The sequence below is a fragment of the Parasteatoda tepidariorum genome, chromosome 10 (assembly GCF_043381705.1).
Source record: "Parasteatoda tepidariorum isolate YZ-2023 chromosome 10, CAS_Ptep_4.0, whole genome shotgun sequence".
NCBI classification, from domain to species: domain Eukaryota; kingdom Metazoa; phylum Arthropoda; class Arachnida; order Araneae; family Theridiidae; genus Parasteatoda; species Parasteatoda tepidariorum.
In genome coordinates, this window is record NC_092213.1 from 84,829,515 (window position 1) to 84,854,498 (window position 24,984).

General features: G+C 29.5%; 1 protein-coding gene across 4 annotated transcripts; it reads right to left on the bottom strand.

The window, feature by feature from the left end:
- Window positions 1-342: 342 nt before the first annotated feature.
- On the bottom strand, window positions 343-23,962 carry LOC107437605 (RNA guanine-7 methyltransferase). 4 transcript variants are annotated; one of them, XM_043045073.2, is made up of 10 exons: window positions 23,809-23,962; window positions 20,426-20,558; window positions 17,632-17,760; window positions 15,476-15,600; window positions 12,790-12,971; window positions 11,819-11,983; window positions 5,497-5,614; window positions 1,934-2,050; window positions 1,821-1,854; window positions 343-505 (listed from the first exon to the last, which is right to left on the bottom strand). In XM_043045073.2, exons 2-10 carry the CDS (start codon window positions 20,556-20,558, stop codon window positions 453-455), a joined length of 1,056 nt encoding a protein of 351 aa, XP_042901007.1. In that variant the 5' UTR covers window positions 23,809-23,962; the 3' UTR covers window positions 343-452. The 4 variants fall into 4 exon arrangements, with proteins under 4 accessions (XP_042901007.1, XP_042901008.1, XP_071042274.1 ...); XM_043045074.2 differs by having other exon boundaries at window positions 23,572-23,825; XM_071186173.1 differs by having other exon boundaries at window positions 23,596-23,814.
- Between the last annotated feature and the right edge of the window lie 1,022 nt (window positions 23,963-24,984).

The following is a 24,984-nucleotide window of genomic DNA, read 5'->3' on the forward strand; positions in this document are numbered from 1 at the left end:
ATAACGTAGAATAGAATAATGTAAAAATCACGCGTTTGCATAATACGTGGTGAAATTTTGGTGGTGAATACGTGGTCAAATTTTCGAAAAGGGAAAATTAAGTACTTTTTAAAAACGCCCTATGAAAAAAGCACCTTTAAGGGCTTTTAAAAACGAAAAAAAGCACTTTTTAAAAACACTACGCACCATGCGTAAACATCAAAAAAAAAAAAATGTTTTTTTTCAATGCAGTAAAAACTATCATACACATGCCGAATACTATGCCAACCCTGACAAAAAATGGAAAAAAAAAGTTTGTTATTTTAATGTAGAATTAAATAAATTAAAAAAACAAGACATAAAAAGGAGATACTTTTTTTAATATTTTTATGAAGAATTTTATATGAGATACATCATAAAATATTTTAAATGAGATGATGAGATAATTAATTCAAAGCCAAAAAAACTATTCATCAAGCTGATACAGTTTTTTCTTTCTTTCGGAAAGCAAACACAACATACATACCTGTAATAAAAATTATAATTAATTCATATTAAGTTTAAAAGCATTCGTTAAGAATCACTTTATTTACTTAAAAAAAAATGACAATAATAACACTGCAAAATTTTTAGTGAAAGTAATGCAGTACATCTTGACTGGATAAATCTATACAATATTATACAATACCCGTGTAGTGGAATTTACAAAGTGAATTATCTTCAGAATTATCTACATAATTCGAATTTCTCTGCGACCTCCAGACAAAGATCATTATTTTTTATATTTTATAACCGTCGTTGAACAGCCGACCCAATTTTATGGGTTTACAACTACTAATATTCAACTCTGTAGCCTTGTAATTTTGAGCCCAATCCAAGACTCTGGGAACTCCTGGATCGAGTATTGGGTGACATTTGTCTTCGTGGAGGACTTTTCGATGGAGCTAACACGCATTTGCGTTACATGGAGAAGAAGACCACGAGAACTTCCCACGGTTAGCCCGACGGCAAGGGGACTCTAACCCATGATCCATCTACCACTGAGGATATTTCACGTCAGCACTGTGGTCGGTGCGAGCTGGATGCGGAATTCGTATCGACTGGGATTCGAAAACGGTTCGCCTCATTGGAAGGCGAACGCTCTATCCCGAGCCATTGTGGCTGCAAGGATAATTATAGTAAAAATTAAACTTAACCCAACATACGTGCAGCAAATGTTAAGGTCCATAAAAATTACACACAAAGACTTTATGTTGTTTAACAGCTTTCCTTACCAATTATTTTGAAAAAAAAAATGAAAAAAATCAACATATTTTCTTTTATTTCATTAATAAATACAAAGAACTAAAACAAAACGTAATACACAAGTTCTAAGTTGAAATTTCAAATTTTTTATGTGTAAAAAATTATTTAATTTGCCATCAGTTTACTATCCGGAGTTATCTCGGGCAAATGAAACAAGTTGAATATTAGTCTTTGTACATGTTCACATTTTCATAATCTGAAACATCACCTGTATTACTTTCACTTTCGTTCGCGAACGTCATTTTTTTAAACTCCTTTTTCTATGTATATTCATCAACCGTCGTATACACAATTGTACAAAACACACGTCTGCAGTCCCACAAACAGCAAAACTCTTAAAACAAAAATTGGCAAACCTCCAATCACAGCAGATTATCATTATTTTTTGTTTTGCTTCCGCCCGAGTAAAAACGTGATAAACAAAACATATTGATGAATTCTGCTACGCCCGAGTTTAATTGGGATAATAAATATTTGCAATTATGTATTGTGTATATTTGCAATTTGTGTAATATTTAAATTCAAATTGTACTTACTTGCAACCTCCCACTCTGACTGTGAAAGGGTTCCCTAAAAATAAAGAATATGCTTTAACATCTTTCAATAAATCTAACACATTTTACACACACTGTAAATAAGAAATACTTACAACGTGATCCTTATCAGATTCTTTATCAGATGTAATCAGTTTCAGTTTTTCTTTTGCATGATAATACTCATCATCACATCCCATTAAAACTTGATTCTTAAGAAAGGGTGGATACGTCTAAAAAAAAACGGGTTGCAGTTACTCAGAAGCATTACACAATAAAATATCCTGAGTTAAAAAAATAAATGAATAACAACAGATGGTAGTCAAAGAAATAAAAGTTACATTGATACAAATGCAATGATATTAAAATTTAATTATCAATTAGAAAAGCAATAATCAGGAGTCTTGTCTAGGTTTTTTCTTAGAGGTATCTATTTTGTGAAAATTTAGACATAATTTGTGAAAAATAAAAGTTACGTTAAAAAATCAACACCAAAATATGGTAAAATAAGAAATTATTTTCAAGAATTGTCACTACAAATAAAAATCATTCATGACTGGTGTATTTCTACATATTTTTTCCCCATACATTAAAAAATAATTTTGCTGTTGTAAAATTTCGAGCTTAAAATTTTATCAAAATTTCTTGCATTTAACAGTTCTAGAACTAAAAGTTATTTTCATTATGAGAACATTTTTGATTAGGTCATACAGAAAAAGTTTCATAGGTAAAAAAACTTTTCTTAAAAAAATAAAGCTCTGTTAGAATAAATTTACAATAATGTTCGAATGCTTAGAATGATGTTCGAATTTTGACTTTCTGTATAGTTTATATAGAGAGAACCTCGTTGTGTCATTTTAAAAAACTCTGGGATTTACAGTTTTTATGGGGACACAAAAACAAAATTTTAAGAGGTAGAGAATCTTAGAACTTGCTTTTTTAAAAACATTTTGCAAAACTACCGTTTTTTTCAAACGCTGAATTTGTGAAAGTACCGCTTAATGGTAGTTAAGTTTCCCTGGACAGACCCCTGATAATGTTTATTTTTCCAAAAATAGAAAAAAAAAGAGTAATAAATGAAATACAAAATCATTTATAGAGTAATAAATGAAACAGTGAACAATAACCATTTAAATGAGGTAACCATTTAAAAAAAACAATGAGATTGCTCTGGCCAAGCCTAAGTGAAATGTTTACAAGATTTTTGCTGAATTCTGTCGAGAATCCTAATGTAAAAGCACAAGTTTTAACGATTGCCATTTGTTACAAAAATTTCTAGCACATAGTTTCTTTAACCTTTTTTTAATCATTATTAATAAATAAGATTTATAAAATTGATTTTGAGTTATGAATCTTTCTGCATGCATAAAAAGGTAGCAACAAATGTAACAGAGGAATCAAGCATGTGTTTATTACAATATAATATTTATGAAATTCATTTTCAGCTGTGTTTATAATTATGAGTCTCTCGACTGACATAAAAAAGATTATAAGATAGCATCTTAGATAATAGAGGAATCATCATCATAGTTGGCCAGACAGCTCAATGTGGGCCAATGCCGTCCTCTGAAGATTTATTCATAATGACTTCCAATTTATCTTTGATCTCCAATTCTTTTCATTAATTGCAAGAAAATCAGACTCCACCGAGTCAGCCCATCTCACCCGCGACCTCCCCCGCTTTCGTGATGACGTCATTTGGGATTTTTCTTCTAAGGATTTCGTAACAAGAAGTTTTTACAGGATAGAAGTGTCAACCCTATGCCCAACCCCCAACCAGGAGGGTCAGACCCCTGATATAATCCCCAGAGGCAAGGTGCCCGGTTATACCCCCAGACACTGGGTACCCATTTTAGTCGCTTTTTACGACATGCATGAGCTGCATTGGAGGAATACATATATAATAGAGAATACATATATAATAGAATACATATATAATATACATATATAATAGAGGAATCAAGCATGGTCAAAACTGGTATCTTTAGTAGTCAATGGGTTTCAAAATAATAGCATTTTGGTATCACAGCTATTGGTTAGCATTCATGATAAAATTCAATCAGGAAAAAGCATTTATTTTTAAATCAAACACAGAAAAGTCTTGAAATTAAGCAAATATTAAAACAACGAAGCTAAAACGATAACTTTGTTTAACATGTGCTACATAATTCAAACTTGGTGATCGTGTATGTCTGCCATATGAAATTGATCGTAAGTCGTATGTTTGGATAGGGCTGCCACTCAAATCTGGATAATAAAAAAAATCCCCTGTGTTTTCCCTGTACATATTATACACAATATATTAAGAGGAAACACAACAATCACTGTGATCTTGTATTAGACTAACTAACTATACTAGTTATAACTGATGAAAAAACTTAGAGAAAAAAAGGAACAGCCGAACATATTTATAACAAATAATGCTATAGTAAATGAAATAGTTTAATATAGCTGAAATATCATCCCTGAATATCCCATAGATTGGTACTTTGAATGGTTACCATTTTTTAAAAGATGAAAATAAGAAACAAAATTCCTTGCATTTTCTCAGTTTCTAAAGAAAAACTCACAATTCCCTGATATTTTTGGTGATTTTTAAATTCCCTGTATTTTCGAGTTTTTCCCTGTGGAGTGGCAACCCTGTAGGAAGTGAACATTATCACATTTTGTCGCAGTTTTTCCATGAAAACTCTCAACGACTGTAATTGTCGTCACGACATTTTCTTCTCGTCCCAAGCAAACAAAACATTATATATGTTATCTGCAATGCTACTTTCCCTTCTTCTTTTCTTCAATGTATTATTGAATAATTAAAAAATAAATGCATTAGTATATTTACTAGTATACTACTAACGATATTCCCTTTTTTATAAATTGAAATGTATCAGAGTATCTATTTTCATGCCCTTTATTCCAAAGTTGATCATTTTCCCGGATTTTTGAGGTAACTGATTTTTAAGTGTTATGGAGAAATCTTCAGAAGAAGGCATTGGCCCACATTGGGCTGTCTGGCTAACTATGATGATGAATTTTTCAGTTCCTTCAAAGAATCTGATTAAAGAATAGGAACAAGTATTTAAAAAGAGGTGGTTATTAGCAGATCTATTAAAAAGAGTTTTTGTTTGAGACAGTAGGATAGCTATAACCGTCACTTGCCTACTCATCACCAAAAATTTGGTGATTATAGCCATCATTTGTGGCAACATGTTAAGAAAATTGTGACAATGGCTTTACATTAAATGCTCACACGTAAAAAAGAAGTTTTTAATTTTTTTTAAAGGGTAATGCATGCATCACATTCATTCTTAGAATTCAAATTTTGATCTTTTAAAAACAGCTGCAATAGTTTTAGATTTTAAGTGTTTATCAGATAATGCTTAATAGTCAAAACAGTCATTGTTTTACCTTAAATCTAATTTTAAAAAATATTTGCCTTTTTTTGGTTTTTAAATTTGAAGCTTATACTAATCCGTTACGAGTGTTTCTTTATTTTATAGCAAGATTATTGCTATCCCGTTAAGGGTAATTTAATTTCGTTACTGTATTTGTTGTTGTGAAATAAATGTTTTTTTTATAAAACAAAGCACTGTTTCTTAATATAGCTTGATACGTTATAGTACATACAAATCAAATAGCCTTAATTTTCATCATACTTGTTTAACTTTAAATAAAGACATACTTCTAAAGATTGCATCTTTGTTAATAGAAATTGTCCTTCTTTAATTTTTTGTTTTTCATCAAAATAATCAGCAAATGGCGTAGAATACAATAGTTCCAGGTCAACTTCCTCTGCCAGTCTGAAACAAATATATTCAATATTTGAATTATTATTACTATTATATTGATATTATTATTATATTTACAATGTTATTTTTATATTTACATTATTATTATTATTTATTTTATTTACATAAATTCATTATTTGAAAATATTTCATTATATTATAGAGGAACATGTTTTGGTGAATTTCAAAGCTCTGTTAAAAGAAATCTGCCTGACTTGGTACACAAAGTTTTTAAAAATATATTTTAGGGAATGCTTTTTACAACTGAATGGGTATCTCGATCCTGATTGATTGTTGAAACGTGGCATTTGTTTACGTTAGCAACTGTTCTTCCCATTCTATTTCGAGTAAGCCAATATTGTGAAGAAGCAATTCTCTTAAGAAGTGACACATTCCAAATTCTTTCTAAAAGATTTCAATTCTTTCACTATATATTTACACAGAGACTTAACACAAAGACAGACGCGAAGCCATGCGGAACATAAACAAACTAATTACGCACTGAAGTTGCCAGGTACACAAAACAAAAATATATCATGGTTACAATAAAATACACAAACAAATAATAAATCTAAGTTAAGGAAAAGAAGTAGAGGAGAAAGAATTATATTTCAATTAATCTGATGTATGATATGTCTCTGTATTTAATTAATTTATCATTAATTAACATTCTAACTTATGCAGAAAAACTAATCTCAACTTTAATACGCCATTTTGCTGATAAAAATTAGCTGGCACTGGCGTCATAGGTCACATGTGTGGGTATGGGAGGTCTTCTTCTTCTTGAAGTGCAAGTACCCAATTTCCCTATTCGTAATAAAATTTTAAACTATTTAATTATTTGTATTATAGCTCTTAAAGTGCTTGATGATTGGTACAGTTAAATAATTTGCAGGGGCGCCGCAAACTTATGCTTTAGGGAGGGAAAGAAATTTCCATTTTACCGAATGAAATTTTGGCTCTGACAGAATTATTAACGAATATAATTATTTATAATATGACCGAATCAATAATGTAATTCATATCAGTATCTTTTATTGAAGTTTGTTTTTTTGATAATTTTTACACCCATAAATTACTGATTTAACCACATTATACTTAATTATTCTCGTCAATGAGCTGCAATTTGTCAATGTTCAGGGGTGATTGTGAGCCCAACTCAAAAATCCGAAAAATTTCTCGAGGAAAATCATTAATGACGCATTTCAAAAAATAATGTCTTCATGAATTTAAATCATTGATATTTTAAAAACATGAAATTCTAAATAAATTATATGCAGCATAATTTAAATTAATAATTTGTATAAGTTTACTTTTATGTCTACTCACATTTATGTGGTTGATGATTTCTTAAAAGTTCTAGACTTCGGATTTCCGGATTGCGGTTAGAGAAAAATCTGGAAATCCGGATCTTTTGAAGAACACAATCATCTATGAATTTGTGTGGGAAGTAAATAATGCCTGCGGGCAATGATGACCATATTGCCACAAAACTTAGCTCAACTTTAATATGCCATTTTGCTGATAAAGATTCTGGCACTGGCGTCATATGTCACATGTGTGGGTATGGGAGGTTTTCTTCTTCTTGAAGTGCAAGTACCAATTATAATAAGATTTACAATCTAAAGACACAAATATTAACCTCTATTGCGTACTTTTTCCAACACAAATAAATTGAAAATAAAACTTTGTTAGCTATTTAAAGTAGAAGCTGCAATCCGTTTCGAGGTAGTACAAGTTGTTATCAGGGTATCTTCCACATTTCAGATTTTTAAATTCATGACTTTTCATGATTTTCCATGACTAATTCCAAGAATTTTTCATGACTTAAAGAAGTTACTATTTTCTCCAACAAAGACAAAACAATAAATTTAAAAAAGCATTATAATAACATTAATTGCTCTCTGCATCTTCATATTTACAGATTTTAAATTTGAAAAACAGAGTGAAGAAAGAGTTAAGCAATAAAATAGCTGAAAAAAATACAAAAGCAAATTTTTTTGTTGCTTTCCTGCAGAATTACATTCTAAAGATACTTTTCTTGTGTATCGGAGAGTAAAGAAATACTCTTGATTTTTCTGTTCCCATTTTGGAATAATAATAAAAAAAATTCGCCAATGACTGGATTGCTTCAGCTAGAATTTTAAATTGAAAGATAATTCACTCTAGAAGTAATGTTTTTTCTTTCATTTTTTGAAAGAACACCATAATTTTTAAAGAACATGATAAAGACATTTTATATTCTAATAAAATATGACTGTGAGTAGTGATTTTGTTAGGAATTCAGATATTCGGAACTGCATGAAATTGAGGGGAGGGGATTCCATTTTAAAAATTAGATTTTTTGGCGACCTAAATCCATGATTTTTTTTTTAAAAAAAAGTAAAAATCATGACATTTCATGACAAATTTTGTTCAATTCTGAAATTCGTGACTTTCTATGAATTTTCATGACTTTCCAGGTGCGCGGATACCATGTTTGTACTTCATGCTTCAAACCACAAGCACATATCGGAACCGGTCTTACACCAACAAAGAAAAAAAAAACTTTTCATTTTTTTTTAAAGAAAATACATATCTGATATATTAAACTAAGTATAGAAGTTCTCAGTTTGAACTCAAGGGTTCCCATTAAAAAGAGAAAAAGAAGTTTAATTCCTTTAGTAACTAAATAACATTTTAAAATGATTTTTGTTTCATTTCATTCATTGATGTATGTTCCATTGAACTTAGTAACAGAATTTCAAACTTCAAGGTAGAAAGTATTTCCAAAACCTTTTCATAGGTCAAGTTAAAAAATATTTTTAACCTTAAAATATAACTCAATAGATATTTAGATATTAACTCAATGTGCACACATTGGTAATATATTAATTTAATATAAATTTTAAACTGAGTAAAAAAATTCTTCTCTTAGCTACCATTTTAATATCCTAGCTGCTACATTACAAATATAAATTAAATAATATATAACATGGACTAATGCAGGGGTCTGTCCAGGACAAATTTACTACCGTTTAGCGGTACCTTCACAAATTCAACTTTAGGAAAAACGGTAGTTTCACAAAATACTTTTAAAAAAAGCAAGTTCTAAGAGTCTCCTCCCTGCCTCTTAAAATTTTGTTTTCGTATCCTCGTAAGAAAAGGTAGCACATGCTTCGTCAGATAGTGTGGTATGGTAAGCCTAACCGGTCGCTTACACCATATTATAGCGAGCTTTTTTTCCCAGAGTTTTTTTAAAAAATTAAATGACAAGGTGCTCCCTCTGTAAACTTTACAGTTGAAATTGTACCTAGTAAGTTGAAATTCGAACATTATTCTAAACATTCTAATATTATTCTAAATTTATTCTAACAGACCTTTATTTTTTTTATGAGACATTTTTTCTCTGTGAAACTTGTTTTATATGAACCTATGGAAAATGTTCTCATAATGAAAATAACTTTGAGTGCAAGTACTGCTAAATGCATGATTTTTTAAAATTCAATTTGAAATGTAACAATGGACAATGATTTTTAAATTTGGATACAATTTTAAGCCCAAAATTTTAAAATAGCAAAATTATCTTTGAATATAAGGGGAAACATATATAAACATTTACCAGTAAAAAATTATTTTTATTTGTAGCGACAATTTTTGAAAATATCTTCTTACTTTACCATATTTTTGTGCTGATTTTTTAATATAATATTTAATTTTCACAAATTATGTCTAAATTTTAACAAAATAGGTACCTCTCATAAAAACCTAGACAGACCCCTGTAATGTTAATGATTAATTTTAATAACAGAATAACTTTCCTAAAGTTATTTCAGCAATAAAAATAAATACTTTCAAATTAAATTGAGGGATAGGACAATGCAGTGGACCAATTATAACGGACCATCTCATAACAGTTCATTAGACAGGCATTTTTATGAAAACTAGAAAGTTAACGTCTCTCAAAGTCATGTGCATAAATGAAATAATTTCATTTGTTCGTAAAAATCAGCTGAATATTTTTGAAAAAAATTGTTTAACCAAAAACATACATCATTCAAAGTTGCAATTCATAGATTAGAGCTCGCAGCTTTCAAATTCATAATATGTAAATTAAAATAAATAATGAAAGTATTGTAATAAAACATCAAACGAAAGTAGAATGTAATATTTCCAGTATTTATCAGATATTTCTAATAATGAAACTTAAGAATCTGAGATATATTTAATGGTTATATTTGTCGATAAACAAAAGTAAAAAGTACTGACAAACACAAAACTAGATTTTAAGATAATTTTTAATCTTATTAAATTTTTCAAATAAATATAGTTACAGTCTGTTGCATATATTGGTATATTTCAAAAACTGCAAATTTTAAACTATTGAAATATTGGATACCTTAAATATCTCTGCCAGGGTTGGGGTTTTGGACACCCTAAACTGGTTTTGGACAGGACACATGGGTTTTACTGTCTTAAACTGTCCTAAAAGTGTCCAAAACCTTGAACATTTTTAAAAGGTAAAAATTTAATATGCGTAACCATTGTACAAATAATAATTATATTAATAAATATTTGATACTTTTACCTTAGCTTACTTTTACTTTAAATTATTAAAGGAAAATAATATAATAGGAAAAGATTAATAACTTTTGAAGCTGCACAATTCACTAAATAACAAAAGTGAATACTTTAACCTTTAAATATGTTTTTTATACAGATAAATTATGTTTTCGCATAAGGATAAATAATGCAATATTAAAAATAATAATAAACTTTTTTAATAAAACAAACTCGTCTTCATCTTGTTTCTTGTTCAAAAATTAACCTTTTATTTTTCACATTACTTTTTTAAAAATTGTGTGACATAATTTGAACGAAAGGGTCTTGGAGAATTTGAACAAAAGGGATTTGGATAGTTTAAGACAAAGGGGTTTTGGACAGGACAGTTTAAATCCTGGTTTAAACAGAGGATTAATCCATTCTGTCCTAAACCTTGCTAACTCTGATCTTTGCTGTTCTCCTTTCTCTTTATGATAAAAATGATTAACTTTTGTTCTAATAATTAAATTTAAATTATAAACAATAATTATTTGTCTCATGAATCAGTGTTATTTGAAGCATTGGGTAGATGAAGTATTTAAATTATATTTTAGTGAAGATAAGTAAATTAGCTTTAAAATGTTCCAGTTAACAATAGGAAATAACGATTATGAATTTCCTTTCTTTTCCATCTACTAATTCCCAATTGGTCAAAATTATACATAAACTCAACACGCTTATTTAGATTGTTCACATCATAGTGATTATACAATTGGTGCTTTAATTTGCTAACAAAATACTGGTTTTATATGGTTACTGTTCAACTGTTTGNCCAGGGGCGCCGGTAGAATAAAATATAGGGGGGTGCAACCCTTTAACAAACTACCATCCCCACAAAAAAAAAGATTAAAACTATTCTGTATGATTGCAATTCTTGTTTGATTAATCAATTTTTTACATAAAATTTTATAACTAAATTGCTTTTCTATTTATTTTTAATTGCTTAAAGAAAATCCAGGGTAGTGTAAGTGCACCTCCTTGCCGACGCCCTTATTTACAGCTACAGTTTATAAATAAACAAATTTATACCTTTGAGCCTTTATGCCTTTGATTTCAGGCGAAATGAAATCTTGGTTCGTTCGAAAAAAATCCATAATCATCTCTTCAGTAACTTGCAGCAAATTGTCCGTTTGAGCTTTTTGAAACCCCTCTTCCATTTTGATTCTATATATGCAATAGATTTCAAAATACTTGCTGCTAAATACGCATTTAAATACACGCGGGAAAATTTGGAAAAAATAAGTTAAAGAAGAGCTAGTTAAAATCGCAAGAAAGAAAATACATAATATAATAACAACGGGAAGGTCGTGAGGAGTAAGGCTCTAATGACGTCACACCAATCAGCGGTCGTTTTCGAGTGAGGGCGTTTTCGCTGAAATTAAAATATTAATAATTAAATAAATATTTATTTGTCAGAGTTAAAAATTTTATTTTCGTAATCAGGAAATCAATCTTAAGAAGTAATGACTATAATTTGGAAAATTTAAGAGATGCTGCAATTGTCCATTTGTAATAAATAATAATTTTGAGAACTTAATGAATATCCACATTATAAATATCAAAATGATTATAATTCATTATTTTGTTAGCCTGATCTGTAAAGGATTATAAAACTAACATGCAATGTCAACATACTTGAGAAAGGCAGGAAAGTAAACTAGAAACTCAGGGCAGTCTACAACGCCTTCAAGATGAAAGTCATACTTTGCTCCAAATAATTTTGGAATGTCTTTGGAAGGAAAGGAAATGGAATAAACATCATTTCCAAAAGTGCAATCCTCAGCATCTTCTAGCCTTTTCCTGCAATCATTGTTAGGATAAAATATTATAACAAAAATTAAAACAACAACAATGAAAAAAATTTTCTTCAATCCTGTAATTTTTTATTTATTATTAATTTTTTTTTGTATAACCGTTGTTAAACGGCGCACCCAACCTTATGTTCTCCATTTATTATTGGTTTTAAAATAATGTAAAAAATCTTATTTTTTCATGTTTTGCCACTTTTTTTCTGACAAGAGAAGACTCACTGCTGACCACCCCAAGACTTTCCATTCTTAGAATTGCATCCCTTATCTCTTAAGAAGTCACAGATGTAACATTCCTATCTGATATCATTTCCTTTATGTTGAAAGCTGATCATGAGTCACAAATGACCACAAGCATCACATTAACACCTGAAAGAGAATTTTTTGCATAGAGGGTGGGTAAAGCCCCATTCACAAACGAAAATCATTTTCGTACTTTGAACTCAATGCATATTTGTTGGTTGACTCAACAGTCATGATAATGAATAAACAAACAAAAATATCGGATTATTTTCAATAAAAACGTTTATCAGGTATATTTGCGATCTTACTTTATTTCAGTTGTTTTAACTATTTAACCATAATTAACCTATCTGCAAATTAATATATACATTAATAGTTAATGAATATATAACGTTAAAATTTAAAAAAAATCCTTATTGTGTCCCCAAAGTATGTAGGCCCTTGATATAGCAATATATATGTCTACAATAATATATATTTGGTTCAAAAAATATTGTTGCAGCGAGGTTTTACTGTATTAAAAATAAGAGTCAATAAAATAATAATGGGACTTACATAATTTCATAAGCATCAGGAAGAGTGCCTATGAAGTATCCACCTGGTTTCAGGCACTCGCTCACATTCTGTAACATGGTACGTGCCTGAGCAAGACTCTCAAAGCAATAATGGAATGCAAACTGTATGCTCACAATATTGAATTGGATATCAGGATTTTGATAGAGGTCCTTTAAACGTTGCTGTAAGTAAAATTAATAAAATATATCAATCAAAAAAATTATTTTCTACATTAAAAGAAAGTATACCTGGCAATTTTGCCAGCTTTTAAAACTAAACTTTTAGTTATGATTAGTTATGTGTAGCAGGACCCCCGGTCATAGAAATATTTTGGGCTCCTATAACATGTCATAATGTTTCAAATTGAATTTAAAAAAAACTTCACATACATAAAATAAAGCATTTTCAAGACATACAACAATTTCAACAAACTTAAACACAATAAAAGTGGTAGAATATAATCCCAGAAGTAGATATTTAAGAAGACAAATTATTAAATTTTTATTTACTTGAAACTGTTCATTAGGACTGGACGATAAATTGATGCATAGGAAAATATCGATACTATGCAATCATCGCCGATCCGATGTTTGGATTGGCAATTTTCCAAAGCATCAGAAATTGTGATTTACTTAGATGTGTACGATAATTCCAAATGTATCACCGACATCGATATCTACACGCAAGATGTAGAGCATTGTTCCCAATACTACGTTGATGTCAACAAGCTCGCGCAAAGAGCATTTTCCTCCGTAAAAGTGAAGTGATAACTGTGGAGAGGATCATTATCTTGCCCCGTCTTTTTCTTAACATCGTGACTCATAGTTTTACAGACACGATGAATCCGAATGTGATTGAGAATCAAAGCGCTGTTGAATCTCTTAGTTATGGAAGGGTTTTTCTTTTAATATTGTGTGTGTGCAAATAAGGTTGATTTTTTTAAAAGAATAAATCCAGCCGTTCAATGTTTTTTAACCAATACTTTGCAGACATCCACGTCCTTAAATACTGAGAAATGATTATCAAAAAAATGCATCTTACTAATTGCGAATTTACGCAGTACTAAATATAAAACATTAACGCACCAAAACATCGAAATGCATCAAAATATCGCGATGTTAGCGTGTCAATGCATTGCAATGCCAAAATCTTTACATCACCCAGTCCTACTGTTTATCAGATTTCAGTAAAAATACAATGTATGGATGATTGACCGTGTAAAGCTAAGCACAGATGACACTAGGGATTAAAATGAGTCGCAAGACTTCCGGGTTACTACTTTTAATTGATTTTTAAGACTAAGCTTGAAAAAAAGTGCCATTCAATATTATTATTTGTAGTGTTTACATTATAATGCGTTCTTTCAATTTAAAGTTTAAACAAAACAAGCAAGAATTTGGAAAACTCCAAAAGCTTGCTATAATGCTATTCAAAATATAACAAAAAGCAATATTGTACACTAATATAGCCAAATGAGGGATAACACACAAAACATGGCAAACCTTACACTTTATATATGTTGTGATATTAATTTTATTAAATTTGTTCAAAGCTTACAACCTCTTAGAATTCATAGATTGCAGAATGAATGTTAAAATGATGCATGCACTTAAACACAAATCACAATAACACATTTTCTTAGAATATTAAGCTTCTACATCGCTTCGTAATCATAGCATAAGCGGAGGGATGCACCGGAAGTTTTCCAAATTTCTTCTGCCTTTAGGAAACTTGTTAGTCAACCATTCATAAAAACAGTCAAGTAATTAGATAGAAATATTTAAACAGCGCCCCCTATGTATATTGGGTCCCTATTCAGGGGTCTGTCCAGACATTTTGCGAAAGGTCCTGTTTCTGTAAAATTGTGAAAAAACTACTCATAATTTGTGATTATAAAATAAGTGTTAAGTCACATTCTTTCAACCAGGGTCCTGCTCTTGTGAATTTGTACAAATAGAGTCCTGCTATTGCAAAAATTACTAAAAACCTTTTCAAGAAGTTTTTAGATTGTAAATAGAGACAAGATTCTGCACAACAATTGTTGCTACTACATTAGAGATGCAACATACAAATATTTGGTATTTAGCCTATACTCTGCTCAACACAGAATATTCATTTCGGACGAATAATGGAAACAAAATCAGTCACATTTTTAATCATCTCAAATGACATATTTTAATTAACACAACTTAATTATGCATCCCTTTTAATATGTTACGCATGAAGTAAATTTAAACAATTCCTAAATTTATAATATTTTATTTATAAAATTGCAAGAAATTAATTTTTTATTTACATAATAATCTATTAATTAATTTTATGAATAAATATAAATTGATCCATCATTTATTTACAAAAAAAATTATCATTCAATATCAATAAGAATATGCACACAATGTTTGTAAAAGTATAAATATCTTCTTAAAATACTGCATTTGGAATTTAAACTTAGGGAAACTTAGTTCGTTTTGAACCGTCTTTCTTTCCCCTCCCCGAGAAGGGTTTATTCAATTAACAAAACAATAATGATGATAAACAAATTTGTGAAGGGTCCAATTATAAGATAAATTATTTTCTGAAGGATCCGTTAATGGACCCAAATTTCTTCTAAACAGACCCCTGCTATTGCATGATATACCATTTTCATTACACCCTTAATTTTTAGAATCAAGAATGTACATAATACTTTTGTGCAATCAGCTGTGATGAATTCAGCATCAAAACAATAACCTCTTTCTCGCTGCCTTTTATGACGATCTTTCATCTCCATGTACCTCTGCTTACACTGCTCAACAGATGTTTCAGCAATATCTACAGCAAAACAATTTTATATAAATAAAAACAATTCAATAAAAAAATAAATACTGCTTCAGATTCATAATTTAGGAAGAAAAAAAATACTTTTTACAAACCATTCACCTCCCTATTACACACATTTTTATATCAGAAAAAAAAACTTACATAAGTTAAAAGTAGGATTGGAGTTTCTTCCCAAGACAATTTAAGAAACTTAATAAAAAAACAAGACTAAAACAGGCTTTCATTTCTTTAGAGAAAGCGGCTCTCATGATGGGCCTGAGAATAAACGAGAGGAAAACTAAATATTTGCCCTGTACTAAAACAAGCTTCAATAACACCCATTTAGAAATTGAAGAATATAAATTTGAGGTTGTTGACAATTTCGCTTACTTGGGTTCTGCAATCAACAACTGGAACAATATTTCAATAGAAATACACAAGGAGAATTACTATAGCCAACAAATGTTTTAATGGAATTTGAAAATACATAAATCTAATTTAATTCATAGAAAAACAAAAGTTTTACTATATAAATCTCTTTTAAGATCAATTTTAACATATGTTTGTGAAATCTGGACCATATCTTGTACGAATGAGGCTAAGTTTGGTACTTTTATGAGAAAGGTCTTGAGAAGTATTTTTGGAGGGATTCAAAAAAATGGTGTTGGCTTAGAAGATCAAATCTAGAGCTTTGTCACTCATATAACGAACCTGACATTATTCACTTTAATAAACGACAAAGAATAAAATGGGCAGGCTATGTAATCAGAATGGACGAAGACCGTACCACGAAAAGAGTTTTCAATGCCAGACCAGTTGGCACATGAAAAAGAGGCAGGCCGAATTTCAGATGGATAGATGGCCTAGAAAAAGATCTTTTGGTCTTCATAAACTGGAAAACACTAGCAGGAAAAAGGTTAGCCTGAAAAAAACTTCTTGAGAAGGCCAAGGCCCACCCTGGGCAGCCAAGCTATTGATGATGACAATGAATAAAAAAACAAAACAAAAAAACATAAGAAATGGAAGAAACATGATGACTTAAAAAAATTTAAAAATGACCAAATGGATTGTTTTGAAATTAAATATTTTAAAATAGTTTAAATTTTAATAAATAAAATTTAATGTAGTACAGGAAAGTTAAAATATTTTAGGTCTACACTTTTTCTTAAAAAATAATAAATAAATTTTTAAAAAAACAAAAAATTTTCATATTATTTGATTCGGTTTTCTAGAGAATTTCAATATCTATGTATACTAATCCAAGAGTTTTGAATATTCATATTGAAATGTGATTCATTATAAAATTTGTAACGGTCTATACAATAAAAACTATTTGAAACTGCATTTTTGATTAGTATGGGATTTGTTAATTTAATTGTACTTGTAAAATGTTAGATTGATTTAACTGTTCTACATATATAATTATAAAATTAGGTCAAACTATATTCTTTTGATTAAAATATTTAAAGAAATTGTAATTATTTTAATTTAAGAAATGCATTAAATTTTTATAAGAATTGATGCTTTTAAATTGTCATTTATTGAAGAATGATGCATTAAATAAGTGGGGAATTTACACTATTAATCAAACTTATATTACAGATACAATCAATTAAAAAAAAAATTCAAATTTCTGTTTTAAAAAGTTTCTGTCACTAAGGTTGGAAGAAACTTAATTCTTCTGGGGAATTTTTTATATCTTTTCTTTCACTTTGAAGAAAAAAATGTCCAAGGTGTTACACGGGCTTAGAAACGAAAAAAAAACAAACCTGTTTTTAATTTGTATGCATTAAAACAATGTGTTGAAATATTTTTGAAAGTTTTAATCAACTCAAAACTCCTTCCATTAAGTTTGATCAGTTAAGGACACAAAAGAAACAGAAAACTCCTCAAAATGGTTTCCTCAAAACCTTATATTTAAAAGAGGATATCACAATTTTACAAAAAATAATACAATGATATAAATGAAATTTTGCAAACTTCTTTAATATAGAATATAAATTTATTTTAGAAAATAAGCTAAGAGCAACAAAAACCTTTTACCAGCACAAACTAAATAATCAATGCCTCCTTTTTTCCACTTTAAAAGATCTCCTCCTTTACCAGCACCAATATCTAAAACAATCTTTTTGTCTCTATCTCTTTCTTCTTTCAACTTTTCAGCAAATTCTTCTGAAAAAAAGAAACAAACAAACATTACCATCACAAAAAAGCTAACACTTTAAGGGATATATTTTTGACATATTCAATTAAAAATGTAATCATCAGGGTGGCAGTCTGTCTAGGTTTTTATGAGAGGTACGTATTTTGTGAAAATTTAGACATATTTGTGAAAATTAAAAATTATACTAAAAAAATCAACACAAAAATATGGTAAAGTAAGAAGATTCAAAAATTGTCACTACAAATAAAAATCATTCATGACATTATTTATGGTAAATTTTTAAATATTTTTTGCCGTAAATTCAAAAATAATTTTGCTAATGTAAAATTTTGGCCTTAAAATTGTCTCCAAATTTAAAAATCCATAAAATCGTTGTTTAGTATTTAGCAGTACTTGCACTAAAAGTTATTTTCATTATTAGAACATTTCCCATAGGGCCATATAGAAACAAGTTTCACAGAGCAAAAATGTTTAATAAAAAATAAAGGTTTGTTAGAATAAATTTAGAACAATGTTCGAATGTTTAGAATAACGTTCGAATTTCAACTTCTGTAAAGTTTACAAAGGGTGCGCCTCGTAATTTAATTAAAAAAAAAACCTCTGCGAAAAAAAGCTTGATATAATATGGCGTAAGGGACCAGTTAGGCTTACCACACCACACTATCTGACGAAGCACGTGCTGCTACCTTTTCTTACGGGGATACAATAACAAAATTTTAAGAGGAAGGGAGGAGAATCTTAGAATTTGCGTTTTTAAAAGCATTTGTGAAACTACCGTTTTTCCTAAAGTTGAATTTGTGAAGGTACCGCTAAACGATAATAAATTTGTCCTGGACAGACCCCTGCTACAGACACTCAGTAAAAAATTTCCCCACTTTATACCCTGATTTTTCCAGACTGAATTATCAAATTTTCCTGATTTTAGTGAACAGAGGCAGAAATTTCAATTAAGTTTTCAGCTTGCCTTATCCATATGCATAAAATTTAACACACAACACTTCTACTTGCTATTAAAATTGAAAATAAAAATTAAAAAAAAAAAAAAATTATTACAAAATAAATTTTTTGGAAAAAATATTGGACTTTCAGGAATCTCAAATTAATTCATCTTTCATGACTTTTTTGAGTATTTTAATTAAATTCCCAGACAGTTTAAGGTAATAAACAATGTGTTGACATACAATCGTGTACTAATCTATTATTACATAAATGATTACATTGCTACTTAACATTTAGTGAAAATAAAAATTACCAATTGAAAAAATAAAGCTGAAAATTATATTTTTCCTAAGTTCANATTAAATTCCCAGATTTTCAAGATTAATTAAATTCATTGATTTTACAAGATTGATTAAATTCCATATTTCAAGATTAATTAAATTCCTTGATCTATTTTCCTGTTCTGTAGCCTCTTTGATCCTACTGCATCCCCCAAAATTAGAAAAATCTATCCCAATTTTCTTAAACAACAAAAATATTATAAAGTTTTTATTTGCATAAGTACTAACAATCTCAACTCAATACACTGTTAGAAATATTTAGTAAAGCATATTTTTTGGAAAACAAAATTAACATTGTGAAAATGAATCATGAAAAAAAAAAACATTGAAAAAGGGATCTTTAAGATTGCAATGGAAAACTGACACACCAAAAATAAATAAAAAAATAAAAATGTTGTTGATGTCTTTAAAATTATACCAATTTAGCAATCCATACATTGAGGCTGTTGAGCCAAAATTCAGACTGCCCCCCCAATGAAAAACTGTAGTTCCATACAAGAAATCATGTTTCACAATAGCGGATTTTTTCAGCCATTCCCATTTAAATAAAACAAATTTTTTTAAAATAATGTTTTTAATATTTTTAGGGCTTACAATGATTTCTTCAAGCAGATAAGACATGTAACATTTTAACAAAAGAAAAAAAAAAGGTAAATTAGTAAGCCTAAGTCAAATTATAAGCTGTTAATATTGATATATCTAACCTACAAATTTCCTCCTTGATGACTTAATTTAAGTATTTATATATTAACATACTGTCATAAATTAGTATATATACTTATTTAACTTGCTATATATACCACAAAACACTTAACTTGCATCATGACTGTGTAACAATTACTGTAGGCATTTGGCAGTTTTAACTAGTTCTTAACATCAAAAACAACACGCTGATTTAATTAATAAAGAAGGAATAAGATAACTTATGTCTTAAAATGTGAGGCGGATATTATTCATAGAAAAACACATTTGATTTAATAGAAACTGCGTAAGGAGCCTCAATTAGGGGAAAAAAAAATTACACCTCAAATAAAAGAAATTGTTCGGCCAAAATAATGATTTCTTTACATATTTATTGGTTTAAAAACTTTATTACTCGAATTGTATTTTACCCAAATGAGGTTTCATAATAAATTTTTGGAGAAAAAATATTTTCAATATTAATATTTATATATTTACATAATAAAATATAATTTTTTTTATAACATGTATTAAAGTATTTATATTAAGATATTTTTATATAATTTAGCTTTAGTAAAATCAAAATTTCATAAAAATAAATGTAATAAATATATTAAAAATTCAGAAACTTTTGGTACTGGATACATTATAGAGTACAAAATTAGTATTTAAAAAATTCAGTAGATTGGGAAAATAAAGCAAAACATCCTACTTATTAACATGCTCTTCACCCAATTGTTCAAGTTTCTCATGTGAAATATTCGGCTCTGTTTGCGTTCTTCCAAGCCTTTCTCTTGAATTTGGTTGTAATGTTGAGCAACAATAGGGGCAAGAGAGTCTGTCATCTGAAATTAAGAAAATACTATTTATAGAAAACAACAAAGTTATAAAAATTTTATAGACAATAATGAATAAAATAACTTAATCACTAAGTAAGATTATAACTTTTACTGAAATATACGCTAGTTTTAGAACACACACTGGGGTAAATTGCTAATATCAGAATATATTCTTTTGGAAACACTGTAAGAAAATAATTGAACAAGGTAGAATAATTATGCTTCATATTTAAACTATCTGTCTAGGCTTTTTGAGAGGAATAAAAAACTTCTGCAAAAAAAAAAAAAAAAAAAAAAAAAAAAAAAAAAAAAAANCCAAAAAAAAACGGAAATCCGCTTTTTTCTTCCAATTTTTAAATTTTTTGACAAAGCTCCAAAAACAAAATTTTTTTGGGGTCTAATTATTATAGAGCTCCCCACCCCCAAAACCAAGACGCCCGATCGATAGCAATACTTTTAATGTACTTTTTTCCCCCCAGCAGTAGCCTCCTGAGGAAAAATTATTGTCAAAAGAAAATGGGTGGAGCTTCGGCGGGTGCGTCGCTGCTTTGTAGGGTTGCAAAAAACCCACTTACCCAGTAAAACCCACTCAGAAAAACCTACCCTCAAGTGAGTTTTTCTAAAATTGATATCTTTTTTATCCTTTGTTATATTACAGAGCTATTCTATTGAAATATACAAATAGTCTAGCCTAAAAAAATGCACCTATGGTAAAAAAACTAACTCACTGTATGGCCATTGATTAGTCCGTGCCTTTGATTTGCTTTCTATGCAAAAAAAAAAAAAATCACTCAATTATTTTTTAAGATTAAAATATAAATAAAAAGTAATGCTGTGTTAAAATAAGATTTCAAATGTGTGATGTATGTGAGTACATATAACATTTGGTATTGTGATGTCAGAATAAACTTCATTCAGACCTTTGCACCAATTTATTTGTATTAATTACACTTTAATTACCTATATGGCAAGTCAATTCATAAATGAAACTTAATTATTAATATTAAAATAAGCTTTTTTAAAATAAGGTACCTATCCTGCCCTCTCTTTTGAAGAAAAAAAAAACAACCCAGAAAAGCCCAATAAAACCCATGTGGGTTGGGTTTTTCTGGAAAAAGATGGGTTTTCCGCAATCCTGCTGCCTTGACAACCATGACTTCTGCTGTAGAGCGGAAGGGATGAGGTTCTTGGTAGTTGAGTTCTAAGTAGGTTCGTTACAGCCGCTGATATTTGATCTGGGGTTTTCTCCTTGGTGCAACACATATTGAATTTGCGCATCCATACAATTTAATTCTCTCGACTTTGCTAGTTCTTGTTTTTGGACGTTTCTGCGTTTGTCCATGTACCTATTTCTTTTTTGTTTCACGTGGTGCATTGTAAGATGAATGTATTTCAATGATGCAAAATTTGATAGATGATCACAAAATGCAGTATGATTGATGCTGCTGAAGAAATTTTTTTTTATTTGATTGGTCAAATAAAACAGTCTTAAGTGACTAAAACTGTTAGTAATAATCTATCAGATGATATTTAGGTGGATGTTAGCAACTGTTTTAATTTATAATGATTAACTGGTAATTAATTTAAAACGATGATTTTTAAGCCCTATATAATGATTATTTTTCTTTAATATAGTAGTGGTCAAAGAAGTTTAAAGTTACATTTAAGAAAAAGTTAAATTTCACTGTTTAAATGCTTCTGCCACTTTCAATATAAAAAAAATCTCCCGCCAGAGTTAGAAGTTTTGTTTTTATGATCTTACTGATATCACGGTATTGCACGGAACACTCCCACCTTCCAGTGTCTGCATTCTAAAAGTCTGCTTCGTTTATTTTTCTCCACTTTCATGCCCGTTTAATAAAAAGAGATCGTAAAACAATTATTAATCAAAAACTATTTAAAGTTAATATAAACTAAAAAGTTTATTAATGATATTTGCTGACTTATAATTACCATACCATGCTGACTTAATTTACCATAACTTCATTTCCTTGTAACATATTAGCGAACACAAAATAATAAAGTTCACTTTTAATCATGATCAAAATCAGTAAAATGAAATTTGTGTTCCAAACGTGTGAATATGCCATCTGGGGAGAAGACCCTATTCCATGTCATGACCCACCCCACTCCTCACAATTCAGTTGTAAGGGAATGGTGCTATCTGTAGCCTTTTAAGTACTTTTTAAGCATTCAAAAAATATTTTTAAGCACTAAATACATTAGCAAAATGCAAAATAATTTTCAAAGACTTTATATGAACATGATAAAATAACTAGTTTCTGACAAAGAACTCTTTTCTTGATTACATTAGCCATTATAAAATGATCAAGAGATTTTTCGGTTCAATATCAGAGGATGGAAAATGAAGCCTGAAACTAAGAAGGCAATAATCTCACCGAACCCAGCTCAGTAGAAGCACGTGTGGACTCAGAAGTATTTCATCAAACATGTAAAATGATTGGCGCTTTCATATGCTATGGACTGATGGTCTGCCAAAATAGATTGAGGCTAAATGAATTGTGAAAACCTTGAATAGAACAATGTGGGGAAAATCAAGCACTCTTTAAGAAAGCCCAATGAAAAAACTTTTTAAAAACGCTATGCACCATGCAATAGCCAAACAAAATAATGCTAAAGATGAAAAAAATTATGTACTAAATCATGAAATACATTTGTCTAGTGTAGAATTAGGTGTCCATTGGATTGGGAACTATACTTTAGAGCTTTAATTGTATAAAAAAATCTTACATTTTCCCTATTAATTCCAATATCTTATTATCTGAAAAAATTTTGTTATTCGATCAGTTGGGTCAACTACAACCAGCAAGATACTAAATAGATTTTAAACTTGCAAATTTAAAAAAAAAAAAAAAAACATGTAGAGGTTTGCTTGGGAGTGGCTAGGAAATACTTATTAACTTATTGTAGCAACTAAGCATAAAATATATTGCAGTGATTATATAGGGAATAAAATTTTCAAATGCATAGCAGCAATAAAAAAATTTAAAAAAAATACCGCATAGGATTTTTGCTGAATTACTTAAAAAAAATTTTGTTCTTAAGATTTAGTGATCCTGGAATATCAAGAACAAACATCTACCAAAACTACAGCCACTTAATAAAAAATGTTCAATGTAGCAAATATCATTCAAATTATTCCAAAATAAAACTTTTGAGAAAACTTAGGCATTAATTTTCATAAAAATCAATGAATTTGGTGATAAATGCTGTTAAACAGTTTAAAATCACTCACTTTAACGGTAGAAGTTCAAACAAAAAAGCTGGAGAAATGTTGATTAGAAAGCTTATTATTTGATGTGCACAAAATTCGTATATTTTAGCTTATAGCTTTCAAATACTGTTAACACATTTTTACTGCACAGAATGCAGTAGAGAGTTTTTTTCCTTCTTTTTCTCATTGGCGATCACAACTTGTGGCCATGGCGATCGCAACACTCGAATACGCCATCTGGGGAGAGACCGGTTTCATGCCTTTGGCCCTTCTCCCTTCCTTCTCCTAGTCTTTCCCTTTTCTTAATATTTTTCCTTTCTATTTAATAAAAATATTTTTCAAAATTTCCATGATGCTTTTCTTTAGAACTATGCTAATAGTTTTCAGTTCCATATAGTTTTACAACTTAAAAGATTTTAATCTATATGAAAATCGAAAGAGAAACTAACGTACTTCCTTCCTCTATGACTCTCCACACGCTAAAGGGGAACGCATGCGAAGTGTTACCATAGGTAACACTTCGCATTCCAAAAGTGCTAATTTTCCCCAAAAGTGCTCTGCTCTAAACCACCTGCAGCCCATTTCGATCGCCAATACTGGCGGGATTGAAGTCTTTGTAAAAGAATATAAGCCGTAATACTTAAGAGAACTGGTACTGGATACTGAGAATTGGTACCAACAAACAATCAGGATCGAGATACCCACTCTACGTCACTTGCATTTAATTTCATTATTTCATAATGGCTAATATAATCAAGATAAGAGTTCTTTGGCAGAAACTAGTTATTTTATCACAACCATGTAAAGTCTGAAAATTCTTTCGCATTTTCTTAATGCATATAGTGCCTAAAAATATTTTTGAGTGCTTAAAAAGTACTTAAAAGGTGCTTATTTTTTGTTGAAAGACTTGGCTACGCACCCTGTATTTATGACATTTATTTTATCATAATATTATTTGTTAACTGTAATGATTCTAGTAACAATAGTTAAATACTAAGTATGCTAAGACACAAACTTCTTGTCCCGCAGTGGACTGATTGTTAAGACACGGTTCCCAGCAGATCACCGAAGTCAAGCATCACTGGCTACGATCAGTGTGCGGGTGGGTGACCACTTGGATCAGTCTGCGTAGGGACCGAGGGTGTGCGGTATTGGTCCTCGTTAAACTGTGCTACCGTAAAGTGCTCGACTTCGCGC